The sequence below is a fragment of the Cyprinodon tularosa genome, unplaced genomic scaffold, assembly GCF_016077235.1.
Source record: "Cyprinodon tularosa strain WSP-4 unplaced genomic scaffold, ASM1607723v1 ctg746, whole genome shotgun sequence".
NCBI classification, from domain to species: Eukaryota; Metazoa; Chordata; class Actinopteri; order Cyprinodontiformes; family Cyprinodontidae; genus Cyprinodon; species Cyprinodon tularosa.
In genome coordinates, this window is record NW_024039503.1 from 15,793 (window position 1) to 37,010 (window position 21,218).

Here is a 21,218-nt window from a genome sequence, read left to right on the forward strand (position 1 = left end):
CGTTTAAATCCAAAATTAGTTGTTCTTTCTGCTTTTCCTCATCATAGTAGCTTCATCTGGTCTGTTCCTGTTTGGCTGTGGAACCATCCTGGAGAGAAATATCAGCTGGGCTGCTGCCATCAACAGCTCTGCACTGCAAAAAGGATCTAGAGATAAGTAAAAAATTCCTTAAATGATGTGTACTTACCCTTAATTTGAGTTGTGAATAAGAGGATTTGCCAATGGAATGACATTTTTTACTCTTAAAATAAAACAATAATATAATATGCACTTTAAATAAGACAATGGGAAAGATTTTTTATTTTAATTGCAAAGTGTCTTGTTACATTGGCAAAGTGTCTCACTTACCTCAAGAAAAAATGAACTTATCTTAAGAAAAAATGAGTTATTTAGATATAAATTTCTTGCAGTGTGATTATAGAATTGTGCTCATTTTTTACTGCTTAGTCCTGTTTCTCACACCTGGCTTTGGGCTCAGCTTGTACTGCGTCTAACTCTATTTACTTCCTTTTATCCCGTCAACATGAACACTGGCTTAGAACTCACTCGCATATCTTACATGTTTATTTACTAGACAGAGCCAACCATGGAGCTAGTTTAGTTTTACTCTTTCTAACATAGAAAGTATGCATAGATCAGTGCTTCCATGTTCTTTCTGTATGTCTGCGTCTTTTTCCTTGAACCATGAGTCAGCAGAAGTCCGCTGACACTAAGGCAGGTTCCAGTGGAGGTTTCTTCCTGTTAAAAGGGAGGCTTTCCTCTCTACTGTCACTGCATAATTGCTGTAGAGTCAACAACAAAGTACATGTGAATATCTAATTGCTCTACAAGCTCATTCAGGATGAACCGATCCAGCAAAGACTGGTAGCAATAAGCTGGTTTTCCTTAGATGGACATTTTGAACCAATATGTCTGCATAATTTGATTTGTCTGTATAAAGAGCCTGCAGATGAAATGTGTTTTAAATTGAGGCAATTGAAATTAACCTAATTCATTCAAATTTCTTGGATACAATAAAGTTTTTTTTGTAAAAAACAAAGCAAACAGTTCAGAAGGGAAAAAAAACAAATTCAGACAAATCTTCAAATCAGAAAGCTAATTGGTAAATGGGTTAAAAAAAATTGGCAGCACTAATATCCTATTAAATGCTAATAAATTGCCTGAACAGACGACCCCCATGATGTTTAATGTGTTTTTTTATAATCCCAACTCCTCCTATAAACCCCCTGAGGTATCTCAAATGGTGTCTTTATCTTTCTGCCCGAGTCTCCACAGAGAAAACTCTCAACCTGATCCCGTTAAACACGTCTCAAGGTCGCACACAGCTGACATACATATGCAATCAGCTCTCTCTCATCTCTGCAGCAACACTCTGTATCTGTCCTCTTACATCAGCCTTTTGTCCTCCACGGAAACTGATGCCATCAGAGATGGAGGACTGGAAATCTGCTATGGTGTAATACTCCGCTTCCACAGCAGGGGGCTCTGGTGGCTTGGGTAACTGAAGGCCCTAGGAAAGGGTAGAGGAGATGGACCCACTCAACAAAATGTAAAACTGGTTAAATTGTTTATCTAGTAGTCAAAAACAAAATTAAAAAGAAGAATGTTTGTATTTCTTTGGTTAGGTTAGTAGTGATATGTCTCACCAGGTTGGCTTCTCTTCTCGGAGGAGGTTTCTGCCTCAGATTTGGAGACCCTGAAGAACATAATAAAACTTCTCAGTCTGGCCAGAGTAACAGAGCAGCAATTAAACCAAGAAAAAAAAAACCAATACATTCGAGCCAATCTTAGTTTTTTAGAGGAATTAAAACCCACAAATCCTCAAATAATCATCAGGTTAGATCTCCATGCAGGTTAGCATAGCAAACATAAATCACACAAGTCATTCTTACCTACAGCTTCGAAGCCTACACAGAACAGATGGCATCCATTATTTTTACACAAAAAGACAGCCCCTACTTTCATTTTACTGAGGGTCAATAACTAGATAGAAGTAACAAATGAAATCGGCTTCAGCATCCACAAAAACCCTCACCTATCTCCACTCTGTGTGGAGCCACTCGTGCTACAGCTGGGGACCCGGGTTCTCCTCTGGCTTTATTCTCACTGAGAGCAGAACTGGCGGCTATCCCCAGGCAGGGGCTGTTGGTGTCCCGGCCGGCGCTGAGCCTCCTGCCCGTCTCAGCATTGATTTCGGAGTTGTAGGGCATGGGCAGGCTGATCTCGCTCTTGTTGATGTGGCGTTCCAGCGTGGTGCCTCCTTCCGCGTCTGTCTGGATGTCCTTCTCGCTGACCGACTTTTTCTGCAGCAGGTTGCTGATCTCCATGATGTTTCCGATGATCTCCACGGGGCCTGTCAGGGTCTTTTTGCGAGGCGAGAAGTCATCTTTTAGTTTCTTTAAGTAGGAAGCTGGGGCCCATCCTTCTTTCCCTAAATATCTGTTGGAGAAACAGACAAAAAGATGTTTTTTTTATTCCCATCTTGCTGATTGTTTTTTCTTTGTTAATTAGAAAAGCTCTGCAAATAAAGTGTATGTAAATAAAGCAATTGATGCTGCATGTTCTTTAGGAGATTGGTTATAATAAATGTCTCCGTAACACTGGGTTACAATTAATACATGTCATATAAATTTAATTAGAATGAAAACATGAAAGACAAGAGAACAAGGAATTAAAATAAAGAAAATAGTTTTATCTTGACATCAGGATGTGACTACATGGGGAAAAAAAATCACAATAATTCCCACATTTTCACTCAGAGTAATGAATTTAATGTATAATTGATTATAAGTAACTATTGCACAGTGTATTAAATAGTAATTGCAAACTTGATACACATAGTTTTTAAGAGCCGTATAAATAAAGGTTACTTGGCTTATAATGCACCACATCATTGGCTTACTTAGATAAAATCAACTACAGGTACTCAGAAAGAAAAAGATGTAAAGTCAATGTTGAATTATGGTCAAAATTTGTTTTTGGTTAATAATCAGCCATCAGTCAATCACCCAATTTTAACCAATTTGACTTAGACTTATACTCAACTTTATTTATCCCTTGGGAATACTCCTTCAGGGAAATTCAGGTTCAAGTAGCTTATGCAGAGTACAAAGAGTTAAATCAAGATGCAATTAAAGATAGAAATGTACCAAACAATATAAAAACAGTGCATATAGTACCAAAAGAGGAATATATTTCCCTCAAATATAAAAATATCTACTAAGTAAAGAGCTAAGGGAAGACTACAAAGTAGCTGACTTGGGTTATTGCACTTGCCCTGCAGAAATGCATTGACCTTATAAATAAGGGAAAATTATACAGACTACACAGTAGTTGACTTGAATTAACCAATGTTTACAAAATTGATAAAATACCAATGATTTAAATGCCACTGCTTAATTAACATTGAATCACATTATACCAAGCTATAACTGATTATTTTAACATCTGAAAAATCATATGGTGTTAAACAGCTATCAGAAATTATAGTCGTCTCCATATCACCAATATCTGTTGCTCAGGGATGCGTTGCTGCCTGTTTTGACCTTTGGCTGTTATGTTTCTCCCCATTTGGGACTCTGACTTTTCAGTTTTCAGTTATCAGTTGTTCTGTTTTGTTCTTTGGTTTATTTTCCGTTACATTCAAGCAGTCTTTAGTTACTCTCTGTTGTCTCCTTGTGCTTGTTTCCTTTCCACTTGGCTTCCTTCTAGTTAGTTGCACTCACACCTGCTCCATATTCAGCTAATTAGTCCATCCTTTGTTCTGTTCCCCTTAAATACTCCACCTCTGCAGTCACTCAGTGTTGGTTTGTTGTGTTTGCTGATTCCTGGTCTCTCTGATCTCTGGATCCCCACTAGAGTTCTCCTTGACATTTTGGTTATCTGCATTTTATTTCTCAGTATTTTTGGATTTCTGCCTCAGTTGCCTATTACTGTAAGTCTGCAAGACTCAACTCTGCCTCCTGATCTCTGCATTTGGGTTCTCAAGCAACCTCGAATGTCTTATCGAAATCTGGATGCCAAGAATGACTTTCAGATCTCCATATTCCTATTTTTACTGGTTGTAATTTGTATCATTTTGATCAGAAAGAAAGAAAATTCAGATCTCATAAATACATATTCAGTCATAAATGTCATAACGGCCTCTTAAAATTTGTAAACTTAATTCTTACTAGTGCAATTTTGTTTTGTTTTTTGGGGGTTTTTTTGCTTTCTGAAATTCAGTTTCTGCTGCAAAAAAAAAATATTTTAGTAAATCTGGTTTTACTATTCCATCTAGGAATGTGATCTTGATCAGGAAGAAACTTTTTAGTGATAGACAAATGAAACAATAGAGAGGAGATATCTTTTAAGAAATATAAAAACAGCCTGCCATAGAGGACTACATATAAATGAAAGCATTAACTCATGCAGCAATCTTCTGCTTCTCCATATTCCTCTCCTTTGCAGCTGTTGCTCTGTCTTTTAAACACTATCCCCATTTTTTTGCTATTTCCGCTTGAAAATGTTTAGTTTGTGTGAAAAAGGCACTTCCTGTTGCCATAGTGACTCGCCAAATCTGTGCTAAAGTAAAGAAAAGAGAAAAAAAAAAGAGCCGATGGCTGAGGACCAAAAAGAGGACACTGATCAGCAGCGGATGAATTGCACAGCTGTACAGAAAGTTGCTGATGATAATTGCTGGAGCTCTGAGAGCGGCGATCCAGAATTTCGACACAAGATTGTCTCCCACTTCTTTCACAATAAAATATTTGACCTACGCCAAATTAATTTACTTTAATATGAACTGGGTGCAAACTAAAATTGGACACTTAAAAGAAACAGGTATATGTACAATTATCCAGAAGATAAAAACATACACCTACTCTAAAAGTTTGTAAGCAGAGTAAGAAAATATTAATAGTAGTTAAAAAGAAAAACTAATCCTAACAAAGTTGGTGCATATTAACATGTTTTAAAATACTTCCATTATTAAGAGCAGATATATGGGTGTAAATCTAGTGCCCTCAGAATCACAGAGGAACATCCCATAACCCAGTTTAAGGTAACAATCATCTTCAGACAGGTGCGTTTCAATCTGGTTGACTCACCTGATGTACCACCAGCCCTCCAGGTTCTTCTGGATTACCTCCACGGTGACCCCTTTCTCAAAGCTCACTTCATCCGCCCCCTGGCTGGTGTACGGCTGGACAGTCAAATATTTCTCCTCTGTTGATGAAGAAGGGTAACGAGTCAAAACAAGAACAAAAGATTGTACTTTTTGGAGGAGAAATGGTCCTGCATTAAAAAATCCATCTGGTCAAACTCTTTCAAAAGTTGCTCTTTTTATAGAGGATTTACTCTACATTGTGTTTCTTATGAGATGACATTTCTCTTCAATTTGAATTCATACCTAAGGGCTGAAATGTTGCTAACATTTCTCTCAGGCTCTGCTAACACTTAAAGACCCTGTAAAGGAACGACGTCCCTCCATGGCTCTGATGGAGGGCAGGCAAACATGAAACAAAAGGAAATATTATTTTTTTTAAATCAAATTTATCTTTTTATATTTTGATTTATTACATTTTTGTTTTTTGCTAAACAGATTTTAGTTTTTTTTTGTTTTTATTTGTTTAAACTTTATTTTTTAAGATTTTTATATTTTAAATACTTTTAATTTCTGATTTTTATTGATTGTTTTTTTTTTAAATAACATTTTAACATTTTATAGCAAAATGTTAACAAAGCAAGTAACATTTTCTCTGGAGTTCTGCATGAACATTAATAACATTTCCACTTTCAATCTGTGATTAAAAGCGAGTTTGTTTTGGGCTTCAAGTGAAAGGAAATATGAAACAAAATTTGAAAATATTGTAATTACTAAAACTCAGTTTAAAAACAGGAAACTTTAAAAATATATATATATTAGATAAATATAACTTTGGAAACATGTTTGAAAAAATCTGAAAATAAAATAACTAAATTGAGAAAAAAGCAAAGTTACTCTCAGAAACTCTTTTGGTTTAAAATGTTTTTCAAAGCTTCATTGCTGGATTGGATCTTTTCTTAAATGTGTATGCCAGCAATTGACAGAATACGGTCTACTACCTCTTGTGCTCATCTTGGTTTTATTCGATTCAAAGTTTTTCATAGAGTCAATTTCTCTAAGTCCAGACTCAGTGAAATCTATCCAGAAATTGAACACAAATGTGATAAGTGTCAGGATTCTCCGTGTCATCTTAGTCATATGTTGTTGTTTTTTTTTGCCCTGACCTGGCTGCTTTTTTGGTCTGGTTACTTCACAGTTATGTCTGCTATTCTCAGAGTTAATCTGCAGCCTTGTCCACTGACTGCCATATTTGGAATTTTTGATTCCTCAGTTGTATTAAATTCAATTACATCCTTAATTGCAAGATGTTCATTATTATTACTCTGGAAGTCTGCTAGATATCCCTCCATCGCCCAGTGGCTTAAGGACATGGTGTTTTTCCTTAGACTTGAGACAATTAAATATACAAAGAGAGGATGTACAGACAATTTTTTCCAAAAATGGCAGTGTTTTCTTTCTTATTTTTCTAATTTGGAGATCCTACCTAACTTAATATATGTGCCTGTTGCTGCATTTTGCTGATTTTTTTTCTTCTATCATTATTATTTATTTAATTTTTCTGCTGAACATGTTGGGCTGAGACAGGGTGGGAATGGGATGTTTTGTTCTCTCCTTTTATTGTTCTTATTTTGTTTTGTTTTTATTGTTTGTATATGTAGTAGGTGTGACTATTTCAACATGTGTACTTGTCTATGTATATTAGAAGTTACACCTGCATAAGTATATGTTTATCCACACAAAAAAAGCGAACTGTATTCCTCATTGTGATTATCTTACCATTTGCTTCAATAAAAACAATTTGAAAAAAAAATGTGTATGCCAATGCTTAAATTTTCTTTTTTTTATTTACATTTACTAAACATGTTTTTTTGCTTGCAAAAATAATGGAACAAACTTCACTAAAGGATTTCTGAACACTAAGAAACCTGAAGGCTAATCAAATCCAGCCTCCCAGAAACAGATGAGAAAAACATGAAGAGAATATAACTGGTCCTCCAGAGAGGGTGTAACCTTAGCCTGATGGAGCAAAGTGGGTCGGTAAAGGAAGTGAAAGGTAACAGGTTAACTCTAAGAGAATCTGGAGTTTCTCCAATGATCTGATCAAACATAAACAAATGAAATCTATTTTCTTATTACCCAAAGGCTCATGGCAGATCAAACATCTATGTGGTCAGATGTTTCAATTAGACCAGCATTTGTTTCCATGAGCCTCAGAGCTCCAACAACAGCTCAGTGAGAGAAGTGGGCAGTCAGCGGGAGTCTCTAAATCAAATTAGGGGTTTAATGGCTTTACAAAGGCCCAAACACAAACACAGAGGAGAAAAGCCCTGCTGAGATTGATTAGTGGTTCAGAGAGGAGGGGACAGCCTTACCTGGCTGTGACCGAGCACAGGGGGGATCAAACAGGACACATGACTTAGACTTAGACTTAGACATGTGGGCTTATCACAAACAAAAATGCTGCATAAAATGGATATATTCTGTTTATAGCTTTAAAACAGTAATAAAAGTCATTCATTACTAAAAACATTTGTTTACACTTTTCTTTGTATAGATTTGAGCATTTTAAATGTCCTCAGATCTCCATCAGCAGAGGTTCATTAGTTGCTTGAGTCTATTACACACTGCTAATTATTTCTAAAGCTTTAATGGAGTCATTATATTAGACTCCATCCTGTTTGGTGATATAATTAAATGATCATATCCTGGCTCACATCCCTGCTCCCAGATCAGAGAAAGTGGGTGTGTGGTTTACAGGGCAGGCGTAGCGTGGTTACTGTAGGTGCTTCCTGGAGAGGGCGCCTAACCACTGCGCTACATGAAACAGTGATGGAGATTTGTTTTCCAGGACAGGAAGGAGCTGCTGCAAATAGTGTCAACTCAGACACGCATCATCAATACCACTTTGGGCCTGATTTTGATCAAGAAGAGCATTACAACAATATAAATAGTTCTTACAGGTGGATTCTATATGATATAGAGCAGAGGTCATGGATTAGCGGACCGCTTTCTGGATCCAGATCCACCTGCTGGCTAATCCGGACCCAACCTGATTTAAAACATTTATAATTTATCCAATGTTGTCAGACGGCAGTGTCTAACTTCACTTGCGCCGCTTCTCCTGTTTGTACGGTAAAGCCCTCCAGCAACAGGCTGTATGTGATACAAATGATCCAATGAGCTGCTGTCAGTCTGGGTTGCTGATGTTGCTACTTTTAGACACAGCAGGCAAACCTGTGGCAAGCCAGGTGATGGGTAACAATGATGAGAAAACGTGAAAGAAAGTATGGACTGCTGGAAGAAGCGTGGTGAACTGGTGACATAAAAGTGCAATAGCGTGCTCAAAGATGACCCTGCACATTTAGAGTATGTTTGACTCAACCTGCTGCTGTGAAGCAGGATTCTCCTCCATGAACAGAATCAAAAATAAATATGGATTCAGGCTCAAAATGAGCACCTTGATATGTGCTTGAGTGACTTCAAAAAACACTTTAGATTTTAAAATGTTTTATATATTTTTTTTATATATATATATAAAAGTCAATATACAACATGTATGCATAATAACTCCATTTTATTTCAGTGTTAAATTCTGTAATAATTAAGTAATAATTAGGTAACAGATTCTAATTAAAAATGTCTCCGGACTTTTACTGGTTGATGATTTTCTTTAACCGGACCCCGCTGATTTTTAATTGGTTACCCCTGATATAGACACTTTAAAAAAAAATTTGTTTTTTACCTATTTTTTAGCTGATTTGTTTTTTTATCTGTTGCGTTTTATTTTTTCGGTACAGCACTTTGGTCAGCGCTGTGGTTGTTTTTAATTGGACCGGGTTATACTGGCTATACTGTTTAAGTTTAGGCCTTCTACCACCGGTGCTTCACTCATGTTACCAACACTTGCTCTTTGGTGTCAGCTCCCATTAAAACAGCTTTTACTAGTCTGTGGTCCACATAATCAAAAACTCAGTTCCTCTTTCTGAGATGTTCTTGACATCTTGCTAGTCTCTAAGTTTTTCATCCTGGCATAAATTAATTTATTGGGGTTAATGCACCAAAAACTCCAGTGAAACTTAGATTAATGCAACAGACAGAGTGGTGAAAACTTTCCTAACCGAGGAAACCCAGATGATTGCATCCAGGCTTGTATTGTGTTGTTTGCTCTGCAACAAACACAGAGCACGCATCAGAGCATGTGAACGGAGCCCCGTTCAGGAGGATGTTTACTCATTCGCACCGCCGCTCAAAGTTGCGCCAGGACGCTCCAATCGAAAAATTCTCTGTGCCGCGTTTCCTATTTAATAATTAATTTATTTACTACACTACATTAAAAAAGGTAACTTCGCATCCCATTAAGAGAATAGCGTATAATGTATGTATGTGATCCATTTTAAAAAACAGGCTCTTACTAAAATGACCACTTTATGTAAACCCACTCTGTATAGTTAAGTATAGCAAAAAAAAAAAAAAAAACACTTAAATCAAATAAATGTTATTTTACTAATTTTATAATCCAACATTTTTAACTGACATTGTGTGCGCTCCGGAAACGAACTGGAGTGGAGCGAAATCCTTTGAATTGAAAACCGCCCTGCGCTCTTCCACTGCTCGCTCCATGCTCGGCTGCACACACATGCCCTGGCATGCATGCAATGATAGTGGGGAGAAATAATTACATTTTTACAGTAACACACCTCCAACAGAACCAGTGACCTGTCCTAAAAACTTTCACTTGTTCAGCATGTTCATAAAACTGAAAGTAAAAGCAGGATTCATTTGAGCTGCAGAGGTATGTCAGTTTAACTGGTACCCAGTAAAGTTTAAAATGAATTCAAGAAGGAGGCCTCCAAGAAGGTTTAATGGCTTCAGTCTCTGCTGGCGACAGCTAGCCTGGTGACTCATTTCAGAGGCACTACAGGGCTGAGGTTGGTGTGATTAAAACCAGTCTCCTGATTGGACTGCAGCCCCACTTTTACACTTTCCCATAAACTCATCTCTGAGCCAAACAGCAATTTTCAGGGACAAACATCTGGTGAGGTAGGGGGCTCTGCAGACCAGACTGAAGAACCACTAAGGTGGATCAGAGCAGAGAGATGCCGTTGTTGTTTAGATGTTCTGCAGATCAAAAGTAAGGTTTATCAAACCTTTAGAAAGCAGGTTAAACCTTGGAAAAAACCTAAATGGTTTAAACGAAGGTTTGTCTGAGCTGTGCTCCCTTTCTTCACCTATAAATTAAACTTCTATTAATAAAATTCAAATATAAAAAAGGTGATTTTCACAACTTTTCCCTGCTCTTCAATACAAAACCTCTCCTTTGATCAAGCAGCAACACTGACATTACCCATGCTCACCAAACCCGCTGCTTTAAAGGAATAGTACACCCAAAACATGATTAGCCTTCATTTTCTACTCACCCCCATGCTGAACAACACTCTGGAGTACTTTTTTGATATCTCAAATGCATCTGGAGATCTGGGAGGCTTCTTGCTGTCTGCTGACATTCAAATAATGGAGGTCTATGGCGCCCGAGACAGAAAGGTCCATAAAAGTCCACAAAAACGTGTCAATATTCCTCCATACTGCTCGTCCAATGTAATCCAAGTGTCCTGAGTGGGTAGCATCCAGAATTTACTCGAAACGAAGTCATTTAGAACGTTTTAGAGCCTAAACAGTAGTGTATAGGATTTCCTAATAGCGCCCCCCATGCGCGCTCACGATTCTACGGAAGCCGGCAGACCAAACCAGCGCATTCAGCTCGGCAAAGAACTCATGCTCTTCCTCAACACTCAAGTCCTCAGACATTTTTCTTTCGTTGTTTCTTTCTTTGCACAGGTAAACAGCACATTTCTTCTTCTATGCTTGCATTATCGGCAGAGCAGACGCTGAATGCGCACTTTCTTCCGGTTTGGTCTGCCGGCTTCCGTAGAATCGTGAGCGCGCATGGGGGCGCTATTAGGAAATCCTATACACTACTGTTTAGAATCTAAAACATTCTAAATGACTTCGTTTCGAGTAAATTCTGGATGCTACCCACTCAGGACACTTGGATTACATTGGACGAGCAGTATGGAGGAATATTGACACGTTTTTGTGGACTTTTGTGGACCTTTCTGTCTCGGGCGCCATGGACCTCCATTATTTGAATGTCAGCAGACAGCAAGAAGCCTCCCAGATCTCCAGATGCATTTGAGATATCAAAAAAGTACTCCAGAGTGTTGTTCAGCATGGGGGTGAGTAGAAAATGAAGGCTAATCATGTTTTGGGTGTACTATTCCTTTAAGGATTCAGGCAGAAACCCGATGCAGGTAACCATATGATATTCTTCGTGAGCTGAGAAAGGATATAATGGGTGAAGGAAAAGATCAGATTGGGCTCACATCAGGGGAAAACTAATCTGAGCCCTGACTTCCAAATTTACAGTCACTGGTACAACCCCGAATAGTGTGGAGGCAAGGATGCAAAGGAAGTGTGCACTGCTGCTGTGTGATTCTAACGGGAAGCTGGTAGCAGAAACAGCTGATCAGTCATGTGAGGTAAACATTCGCTACATCAGAACTGGTTTCCATCTCCTCTTATTTTTTTAAAAGTCCACTTTAAATAAGCGGGGAAAAAAAGTTTTCCGCAAAATTTAGTAAGTTGATTTTAAATGTTACTTGTTTCCATCAAGCTCATCTAATGCGATACTTCAATAAACATTGGTGGAAACGCATCTAAAGCGAAGACGTTTGCTGAAATAAGACATAGATTACAAGGCAGCCGTGATGGAGTTAACAGGAGGAGGAAGATGCTGAGTATATTAAAGGCTGGCAGAACAATTTTTGTTATGGAGATTCCTCCCCTGTAGACTCTATTTCCACTCTATTAATTTGACAAACAGGTTTAACTCAGAGACACAAAACCTTCTGCTGAATATTTCCTTTCTACCTTACGTAGGAGACTTGACAGATTGAACAGACCTTCAGACAATAGTTTTGAGAAAATAAATCTCAGACTGAAATAAGTTAAGTGTAACCAATTTGGAATTTACAGTTTTCTTTATAGAAAGTCCTTGAAGATCTCCAGAGCGACTTAGTAAAAAATGAAAACAAAGCCTACAGTAGGATGATTTATGAGGACATAAGATGTAGTGCATACAGTAGGTCTTTTACCAACCTATGAAAAAATCTAGGAAAAAAAAAAAGAAAAATCACAGAACTTTGCCTGCAATTATGTAGGAACAGCCTGGTAGAGGACAACTGTAACGGACTCGTTTCAACCCTAAATTATATTTCTGCTGCAAGCTCCAATTGAAAAATTCAACAATTTCTAAAAATGTATTTTAATTCACACATTCCCACAACTGTATGCAAATGTTAAGAAATCTAACCACACTGTTCCTGATTGAGCCATGTCTTTATGGATTTTTAACTGAATATGTGTGAGATTGCTCTATCATAAGAGATATAAGGTGTATCTTTCAATCTTTGTTTCATTCTCCATTCACTTCTTTTTTTGCAGGTTTCTTGGTGGGGGGCGTGTATGCATGTTCACCTCTGCTCTGCTGGCGGTTAACGATACCACCGAGGGTCCAGCGGCGGTCCAGCCTCTTCAGATGAGCCTTCCTTCTCTTAGTGACTGATGGTGAGCAGCAGCAACCAAAAGACAACAAAAAAAAAGAAAAGTTGCAAATAAGTGATTAGTATAAGAAGCGGTTTGGCAAAGTGAGGAAATAAACTGGTGTTAGGAGCAAAAAAAGTACAAAAATGAAGGACTACGGAGTAGAAACCTCTTTATTCACTGGAAATTGGAACTTGTTTGACGCACTTCAAAGCACAATTTTATGCACTTTGGTTTTTTTATTTTGAAGCTTTTAACACTTACCGTTTCGATTGAGCAACGTTAGTGTAAACCACATTGATCATTTAGCAAGTACAAAATAAACTGCAACAAAGGTGTTATATAATAATCATTGGGAATGATAACATTTCAATCAGAAATTGTGATATTTTTTCTGAAGGAAAAGTCTCCCTGGATGGTGCATGGCTGTACGGAGTAGACTGCCACATAAAGGAGCTGCAGAAAAACCTCCAAAAGCCTCTTCAGGATACTGGGCCATACATTTTTGCAGTGCTCGGGTTCAGAACGCTCTGTATTACGGCATTTATTCATAATGATAATACTATCTAGTTGAGATCATTCTGATCATTTAAATTATTCAAACCAACTCTGCTGTCCAGTAGTTCCCACCGGTTCTCCACATTCCTCCTGTGGCTCTGACTGAGGAAGATGATTGTAATAAAGGAGAAATATAAACAATAAGTAAATAGTGTAGTGGTTTATGTATCTCCCTGGCTCTCCCTTCATGTCCCTTTGTCACTTTACTCAGCCACACACATTTCAACTTTTTCTTTATGTATAAACATCTGGTAAAAATGAATCAGTGGATGACTGTGGTGGGTATAGGTGAACTTGTATAGAAACAAGAGTGAGGACCATTTTTTCCCATTTCACCATCACAATAAAGGAGCAATTGTTGCAAAGTGAGGACATTCTGCAGGTCCTCAGACGATATTTTGCTAACGGTTATGTTTAGGGCTACGGTGTCAATTGCGTTAGGGTGAGTTATGCATTGATAATGGTAAGGTTTAGGGTTAGTTTTAAGGTTAGGGCGTACAGAGGGTTGAAAATGACTGAAAATCAATGGAAGTCAATTGGAGTCAACACATGGTCCTCACTCTATATGGCAGAACAGACATGTGCAAGTCTGTGATGTGTGTGTCGGTGCCGATGATCTAGATCTATGTGTATGTAGCAAACTACTCTGAATCAATTCCAAACTTGACCTAAATCTAAAATATCTTTCCCTGTCTTCGAATAAAAGTGTAAATGGAAAACAAAACATGTTTTGAAACGTGATTTTGAAACATTCAAATACTTCAGTAGTATTGGACCGCCCAGACTGTTAAAATTTACTGTTAAACTCAACATGAAGTGTGATGTGACGAGGCCTCACTCGCAATCACTGACTGGGGTGTGCCCAAAGCACTTCTCAGCGACACTTCTGCTTCAAAAGGGTTCAAGCTTTGTTGAGCAGACTGACCCAAGCTTTACATCACTAGAGTCAAGCTCTAACCCCTTCCTACAGCACTATATAGGTGATACACCCTTTTGTAGGGGTCTACCGGATGAAAAAGTAGCACATTCAGAACTGTCCACAAAGCACCTCAAAAAGTACTGTACATTGATGGTCCCTAGATGTCCTGAGAGTTGGGATTTCCTGAAAAGTAACCAATCACAGGCAATTTACTCCCTCAGGTTGGTTGTGTCAAAGTTTGACATGAGAGCACAACAGGGCCCAATGTGTGCACCCACAAATTGGAAACTTCATGGCATTGAATTTGCAGACATAAAACATTCATGTGGACAGTAGTTCGTAGCTCGTGTCTCAGACACATGCTCAGAGCATTTGTCTGTTTTAAGTAAAACTGCTTGAATGAGCATTACGTTTGAGCACTTTGGCAGAATCCTGACTTCATAGCTCACACCATAACCAAACTGAACTCCTCTCTCCAGCATGCCTTGGTATCTTGAGGAGGTGACTTCTTTGGGAGAGCTGATGTTCTACTACCACATGCTATTTTAAACAAAATGGCTCCAGGAAGGCTTGTCTAAGGGTAGGGCTGTCTGTTCTGAGCAGGGTACATTGCTTTGCATTATTATTTTTTCAGATTAGGAGCGCACTGTACAAGATGAAGAAACCATAAACCTTAATGCCCTCTGGGTATTCACACCAGCTCTAATTTAGAGCAGTTAGAGCCCTTTATAGAGCTCAAGGATTTTGAGGATTTTGTTCTTTAGAAAGAGCTAAGAGAACTAAAAGACAAATGGATCTCTGCAACTGGATTTAAGGTGATGAGGTTGTTGCTTCAGCTTCTGAAGGAAGCTCCAAAATGTTAACATATGTGAATCAACATAAAAAGAAGGAGATTACCGCCACTCTAACCTGCAGCAGTCTAACCAATTAATCTAGGTCTTTTCTGTCTTTTATCTGTCTTAGAAATGTGGAGATCTAATTAACTGAACAACTTCTTTTTTTTCCTCATCTTTGATTCTTTCTTGACTTCCTATTGTCTGTCTTTTCAGCATCAGTCCTGCCCTTTTTTTCTGTCTCTAGTATGTGTCAACGCCTTTCTTCTGGTTCCTCTTTGCCTCAGCATCAATCCCTCTGTTCTCCGCCTTGCTCTTTTTGACCTCCTAATTGAAATATCAGCTCAGGCATAGAGAGGAAATGTTATTTCGAGGTAATATCAGCAGAGATGTGCCTGTCGGTTTCTCTCCAGCGCACCAGGCTGTCAGCGGAATTAGGTTACAGACCACATGGAGATAATAAGATGTAAAAGGTGATCTGAGGGAAGGAGATCAGGAATGATGTGTGCAAACACAGAGGTACTAAAAGTGGAGGTACTGCCCAGGTAATATTAAGCTGAGTATTGATTCAGGTCAACGCCAATCTTAGGTCTGATAATTGTAGCTTTGATGAAGTCTTGCATCAATACTTGCTGAGATATTACTCAGCTTTTACTTGTTTTTTTACCCTTCTCTTTCAATCATTACAGTAGATCATGAAAGCAAAATTAAGTTATTAGCACATTTTCTAACCAGAGAATAAACGCTTCTCTCATCGACTGGAACAATCAACAATCTAGCTTTCTGGGATTTTTGTTGCCAATTCACATGAGAATTTGTTTATATAAAGAAAGGAGGATTTTAATGAGTGATGAGAACTCAACTTTTTTCAGATTATAAAAGACAAAGCTCAAAACTGTACAATATGCCATAATTAAGAAAGTTGCTTATACAAGCTTACTGTGCCCAAACGTCCGCACTAACCCCTAAATCCCTCAATCACTATATTGAGCGGGGACTGTATAAGGGACTTTAAATTGAACTCAGTTAACTGACCGTTCAGACAGATGATCACTACTTTTTACTTTGTTGGTTACATAACTCCTCTTTCACTGCGCGGTGCCTGCGCCATCTTTGTTATTAGTCGTTGCTGTCGGGTAGTGACAGCGGGCCGCTGTGACAGCAAATTGACAGTTAGGAACCACTTGTTTAGATGATCCACCTGGAAATAAAAGATTGTCCTCTATACCTTTAAGTTGGCTTTCCTTTATCAGAGTCACCAGTCTTTGGAATAGATTAAAGGCAGACCCAAAAATAAGAGCTCAGTGGAACTCAACCAAAGGCAGTGATGTTTCAGTGGAAACTGTACGGCATAGACTACAGGAATCTGGTTTGAAAGGACAAGTAACCATAAGGAAACTACCATTATGAAAGCCGGACAGAGTTTGTTTAAAGATGAGACAAAGTTTCAAATTTTAGCAGATGTTTGGGGAACGCTTCACTCCTGTATGTTTTGTTCCCCATTTAAGTACAGTGGAGGTAGTGTGGCGGTCTAGGGGTGTTTTAATCAAGAGGTCAGACCCATGATGGCACAGGTACTCTACATGCCATTCACTGTAGGCTGTGTTTAATGGCACAGCCGTTCATAATACAGCAATAAAGCACAGAGGTATTCAGTCAAGAAAGATTAGGAGTAAAGCTAAAGATGAAGACTTGGCTAAACCCCTGACCTTTACCAGAACAAAAAGGTACAAAATGAACTTGAAAAATCAAGAATAAAGGACCCAGGAATTCTGCAAACCTCTATGATGTTGACAGAAAGACATGTAGAAATTTCTAGTGACAATTGGATTTCAAGAATGACTGGAGTTTTTTAAGCAGTTATAAAAGCTAAATGAGGCTATTTGTTGGGTCGAAAATTTAAATGGTTTATCAACCACATTATATATGCTATTCCTCAGTTTACTTCTCAGTTTATTTTGTCAATGGTCCTATTGTGATTAAAAATAAACCAGGGCTATATTGTGAGTTTAATTTTGGCAATCAAATCCAAACAGAAAAAAATTTAGTTGAGTCCAAACTTATGACTGCTACTGTATTTTGTATACACCTTTTCTAACTACAAAACTCCGAAGTCATCTGTATCAGTTGAGTTAACAAATACTTTAATGACAGTTATGAAAGGTAAAACCTGTTTTCATGGATTTGAAAAGCTTTCTCCAAATTTGGAAAACATTCTCTGTATATACCTAGTAAAAACTTCCTTCAAAGATTAATCTAGCTCTAAAGTGTCTGACTGCTATACATTATTTGAAATTTAAGATTTGAATTTATGAAGCATTTAAAGACAAAAAAATATGTATGTTTTGGTTTCTCCTGTTAAGGAGCTGTCATTATTCTAGCCAAAAGGGGTTTGCGGGATCTGCAAAAACCAGCAAAGTGTGTAGCGAGAGAGAAAATGTTAATCGGAAGGCAGTTGACATCCCAATAAACTATTGCAGCATTCTGGATTTATTGCAGGAAATAAACTGTTTGCATTCAGATAAAAGTTTTATAAGGATTTCTGAGCAGCAGACATGTATGCAAACTTGTGTGTTTGCACGTTATATATCTCAATGAGTTTCCCTCACTCTAAAAGCACAAAATGGGGGGAGTGTTGTGACACAGTGGTGAAATGCTTCATGTCAGCACTCAGACTAAACATTTGGGAGAAAAGGGTCACAACAAAACGAGGTTCCTGCACAGTTGGAGCCTCCTGGGGAAACTGGGAGGAATTCTCTCTGGTGCCAAAGTATTGCAGCCTGTTTGGCTGTTGTCTGGTACCCTTTCACCATAATGCTGCGACTACAGCCTCAAAGGATCCGAATGTGTGGCTGGAGGTGTGTTTAGGATTAACTTTTTAAGGCTGTTTTCAGCCTCAGATTTATATGTGGAAAACAAACACAGGAAAAACATCACGGTTGAGAAATGTCTGCGTCTTCCATGCAGACATTTCCCCCACAGCGAGTCTGCCATGCTGACGTTTATGTGTTTTTGTGCTTTATGACAGTAATAATGTTTCAGTGCACAAACCTTCTCCGGTCCTGGAGGTGGCCAGATCTGAATCGTCTCTGGTCCCATTTTGGGAGTCGAGGTATGTGGCCGGGACCCATCCCTGCTGCTCAGATGTGCTGACGAACCACCAACCTGGGAACAGAAATAATAATTAAAATTGTTAAGTGAAGTAATGATTAAATGATTCATGTTAAAACTGGAACTTTGTATGAGCTAAGCTAATGGTAGCTTCACTGTTCACTGAGGAAAGTGAAGCTTGAATTAACTCCGGTTAATAATTGAACACAGAAATTTAAATTTTCAGCTAGTTTGCAACTACTGGTATTTCCCTGTTATGTACAGCTTTGTTTATAAATTGTGGATATAAAGTCAGATTTCAACTCTAAAATGGAGCACTTGGTCAACAGACATCAATACATTGACGCCCAATCAGACGCTGCTGGGAGCTATAGGCTGAAGAGGCTAGAAGGCAGCCATCTTGGGTCAGACCATAATTCAGACAGTTGCTTTCAGAATGAATAGGAGGCAACTTAAATGTGATTTTAATAACATGTAAGACAAGTCAATGATAATTTCACAATCTCTTACATGTCATAACCTCTTGGAAAGTAAAAAACTATTTTTATGACCTTTCAGTTAGATTACATATATATATTTAGAATCAAAACCATTTAAATGTCATACTGGAGGAAATATGTACATGAAGTTATATAATATAAAAAAATGTTGTTGGTTGTATAGACCAAAATATTATATATTTTGCTATTAGATATTAATATTATAAACAGAAACAAATCTCACACACACATGTATGTATATATCTACATATATACACATATATATATATATATATATATATATATATACATACATAAATACACATATATACATATACACATATACACATATATACATATATATACATACATATATATACATATATACATATAGTTATAGATCTAGATCTATAGATATATATATTCATTGTACTTTTTGCATTTCATGCATAATCTAAAGAAAAAGAAAAATACAGAAAAAAAACTGTGTAATCATATTTTGCTGGAGCGCATTGAGCATGTCCAATTATGACCTAGCCAAGCAGTTTAAAAGAGTGAATGTAAAACACAGCCAATTCTTTCAGAAAAATCATTAATAATTTTCATACAATGTAGTTTTGGAGTCAATCATTAACAGTTCACTTTCTCGGGTTGGTTTCAACCTCAAAGTTGACATAAACCACAGAAAGGGGTCCACATCAGCAGAGAATCTAAAGAATTATAAAAAGCAAAAGAAAGAACATGGACTCATGTTTGTGACATATTGGGACATCATGGTCTTAAATCTGCACACATAAAATATCGAAAATGTAGGAGGAAAGTAGTTTACAATGTTTGTGTTTTAAGTGAATCTGCTCATATTCAATATTCATCAGAGTGTACCTTTTGGCAGATTTTTTGTCCCAGAAATTCATAAAAGTATTTTCTGGTCAACTCTAACCAGATACGTTGTTCCCGAAGAAAAGCATTCCCACAACATGATTCTGCCACCACCATTTTTGAGGCTGATGCATTTCATTTCTTCTACCCTACCCCATAAACTAATGAGGAGACCTCTATTAGGTTTATTCTTTATACATCATGTGCATTGTTATTCTGTTAGCCAGATTGGACAGAGTAGAAGGCCTTCCTTCACATGGTGGATGACACTGTGTGTACAGAGGCCATCTAATCAGGACAGCCATCATGTATTTAAACATAAACAGGATATACCTGGTCTTTATTGAGAAGTATCATGGAATATCCTTCCAGTTGTTTATTATTTGGGAATCTTTTTTTTTTTTTTTTTGCCAAGTTTTATTGTGAAATTCTCAGAAACGTTAATATGAAACAGTTGAAGACACTGTAGCTCATTGCTCTGAGCCCAGACCTGGATCTCTGTCAAACGTAAAAACTGCATGAATCATTTTGTTTTTCTAAGCACCAGCATGACAAAGAGATTTAGAGAGAACATGTGGCCGATGGAGGTTTGACCCATTTGGAAAGATCTTTTTATTGTGAAACCAGACGCTGAAAAAACACTGCAGAAAAGCTTCAGTAAGGCACAAGTTAGAAATGTAAAGTCAGTCACTTCAAACTACTGCTTGATGGCTCTGCACGGATAAACCGCTGTTGTTAGCCACCTATGTATTCATCCATCCGTTCATCCTGGTTCTCCATCAAGTTGGAAGACCAAAGAATATCAAAGGACATGCTGGACGCACCTTGATCAGTTCCTGCAGACACCTTAGCTGATTCTTTGATGCAAAGAAGCAGCAGAACCAATAGCTCAGCCAATGTCTGGATAAAACTTCATTCCAGATGCTTGAATCTAGAATCTTCTTTTGCTAATGACCAACACCAGGCCAGTAAATCTGTTTTGTTTGTTTTTTGGCTTAGCTGATTCTTCAGCAACAGAGAAGTAGCAGAAAAGGCGCAAATTCAGCCGTTCCCTTTCCTGCTCCATCCCACCAGCCCTCATGGTCAAGAAAAGACTCTTAATACCCTCGGATTGACAAAGAGCATCACCCCAGACCCAGACCGAGGACAATGAATCTTTCATTCCCACTGTGTCATGCACGGCCATTTTGCCAAAGCATTTGGAAACAAATAGCCCGCACTGATGTCACTGACCTGATGCACCAGCAGCAACAACAGAGTAAAGCTGTGGCACAATCTGCTGCAGAATAAACAGCAACTTCACTCAGTTAGAGGAAAAATATTATTAATTTTCCCCTGCAGCTGAGAAAAATCAATGATTAAAAAAATATATATATATGCAACTTGCATTATAGTAATTTCTATTATGAGATTTTAAAGTAATGATTTTTGTCCTTCCACTGAGCATACTGTAGTGATCATAGGGTTACAGAGAGACAAAGTGAAATGAATAAACATTGCATGAAATAAATAAATGTAGAAGTATTGTGAAATAAATACATGTACCATGAAATAATGAAATGTAAAGGGAAATTAATAAATGTACCACTAAATAATCAAATGTAATATAATTTCCCTATGATTATAATAACTGACTGATTATTGGATGTGTTTCCATTACAAATGTTTGCAAAACTATGTCGATATTCTGCTAATTTTGAAAATAAAAATCTTCGCAATTGCGGTACTTCTATTAAATAAGAAATACAATATAT

General features: G+C 37.7%; 1 protein-coding gene across 5 annotated transcripts in view; it reads right to left on the bottom strand.

Annotated features, from left to right (window-relative positions):
* Window positions 1-21,218, bottom strand: part of sh3pxd2aa (SH3 and PX domains 2Aa) — a 169,166-nt gene that overhangs the window by 6,475 nt on the left and 141,473 nt on the right. For 3 of the 5 annotated variants that reach the window (XM_038269978.1, XM_038269976.1, XM_038269980.1), the window contains 7 exons: window positions 18,047-18,160; window positions 12,620-12,703; window positions 5,088-5,205; window positions 2,036-2,439; window positions 1,893-1,907; window positions 1,647-1,696; window positions 1,391-1,510 (listed from right to left, as the gene is read on the bottom strand). In XM_038269978.1, the coding sequence (XP_038125906.1) occupies window positions 1,391-1,510; window positions 1,647-1,696; window positions 1,893-1,907; window positions 2,036-2,439; window positions 5,088-5,205; window positions 12,620-12,703; window positions 18,047-18,160 (905 nt within the window). The remainder of the gene's footprint in view (window positions 1-1,390; window positions 1,511-1,646; window positions 1,697-1,892; window positions 1,908-2,035; window positions 2,440-5,087; window positions 5,206-12,619; window positions 12,704-18,046; window positions 18,161-21,218) is intronic. The other 2 variants (XM_038269977.1, XM_038269979.1) reach the window with 1 other exon arrangement.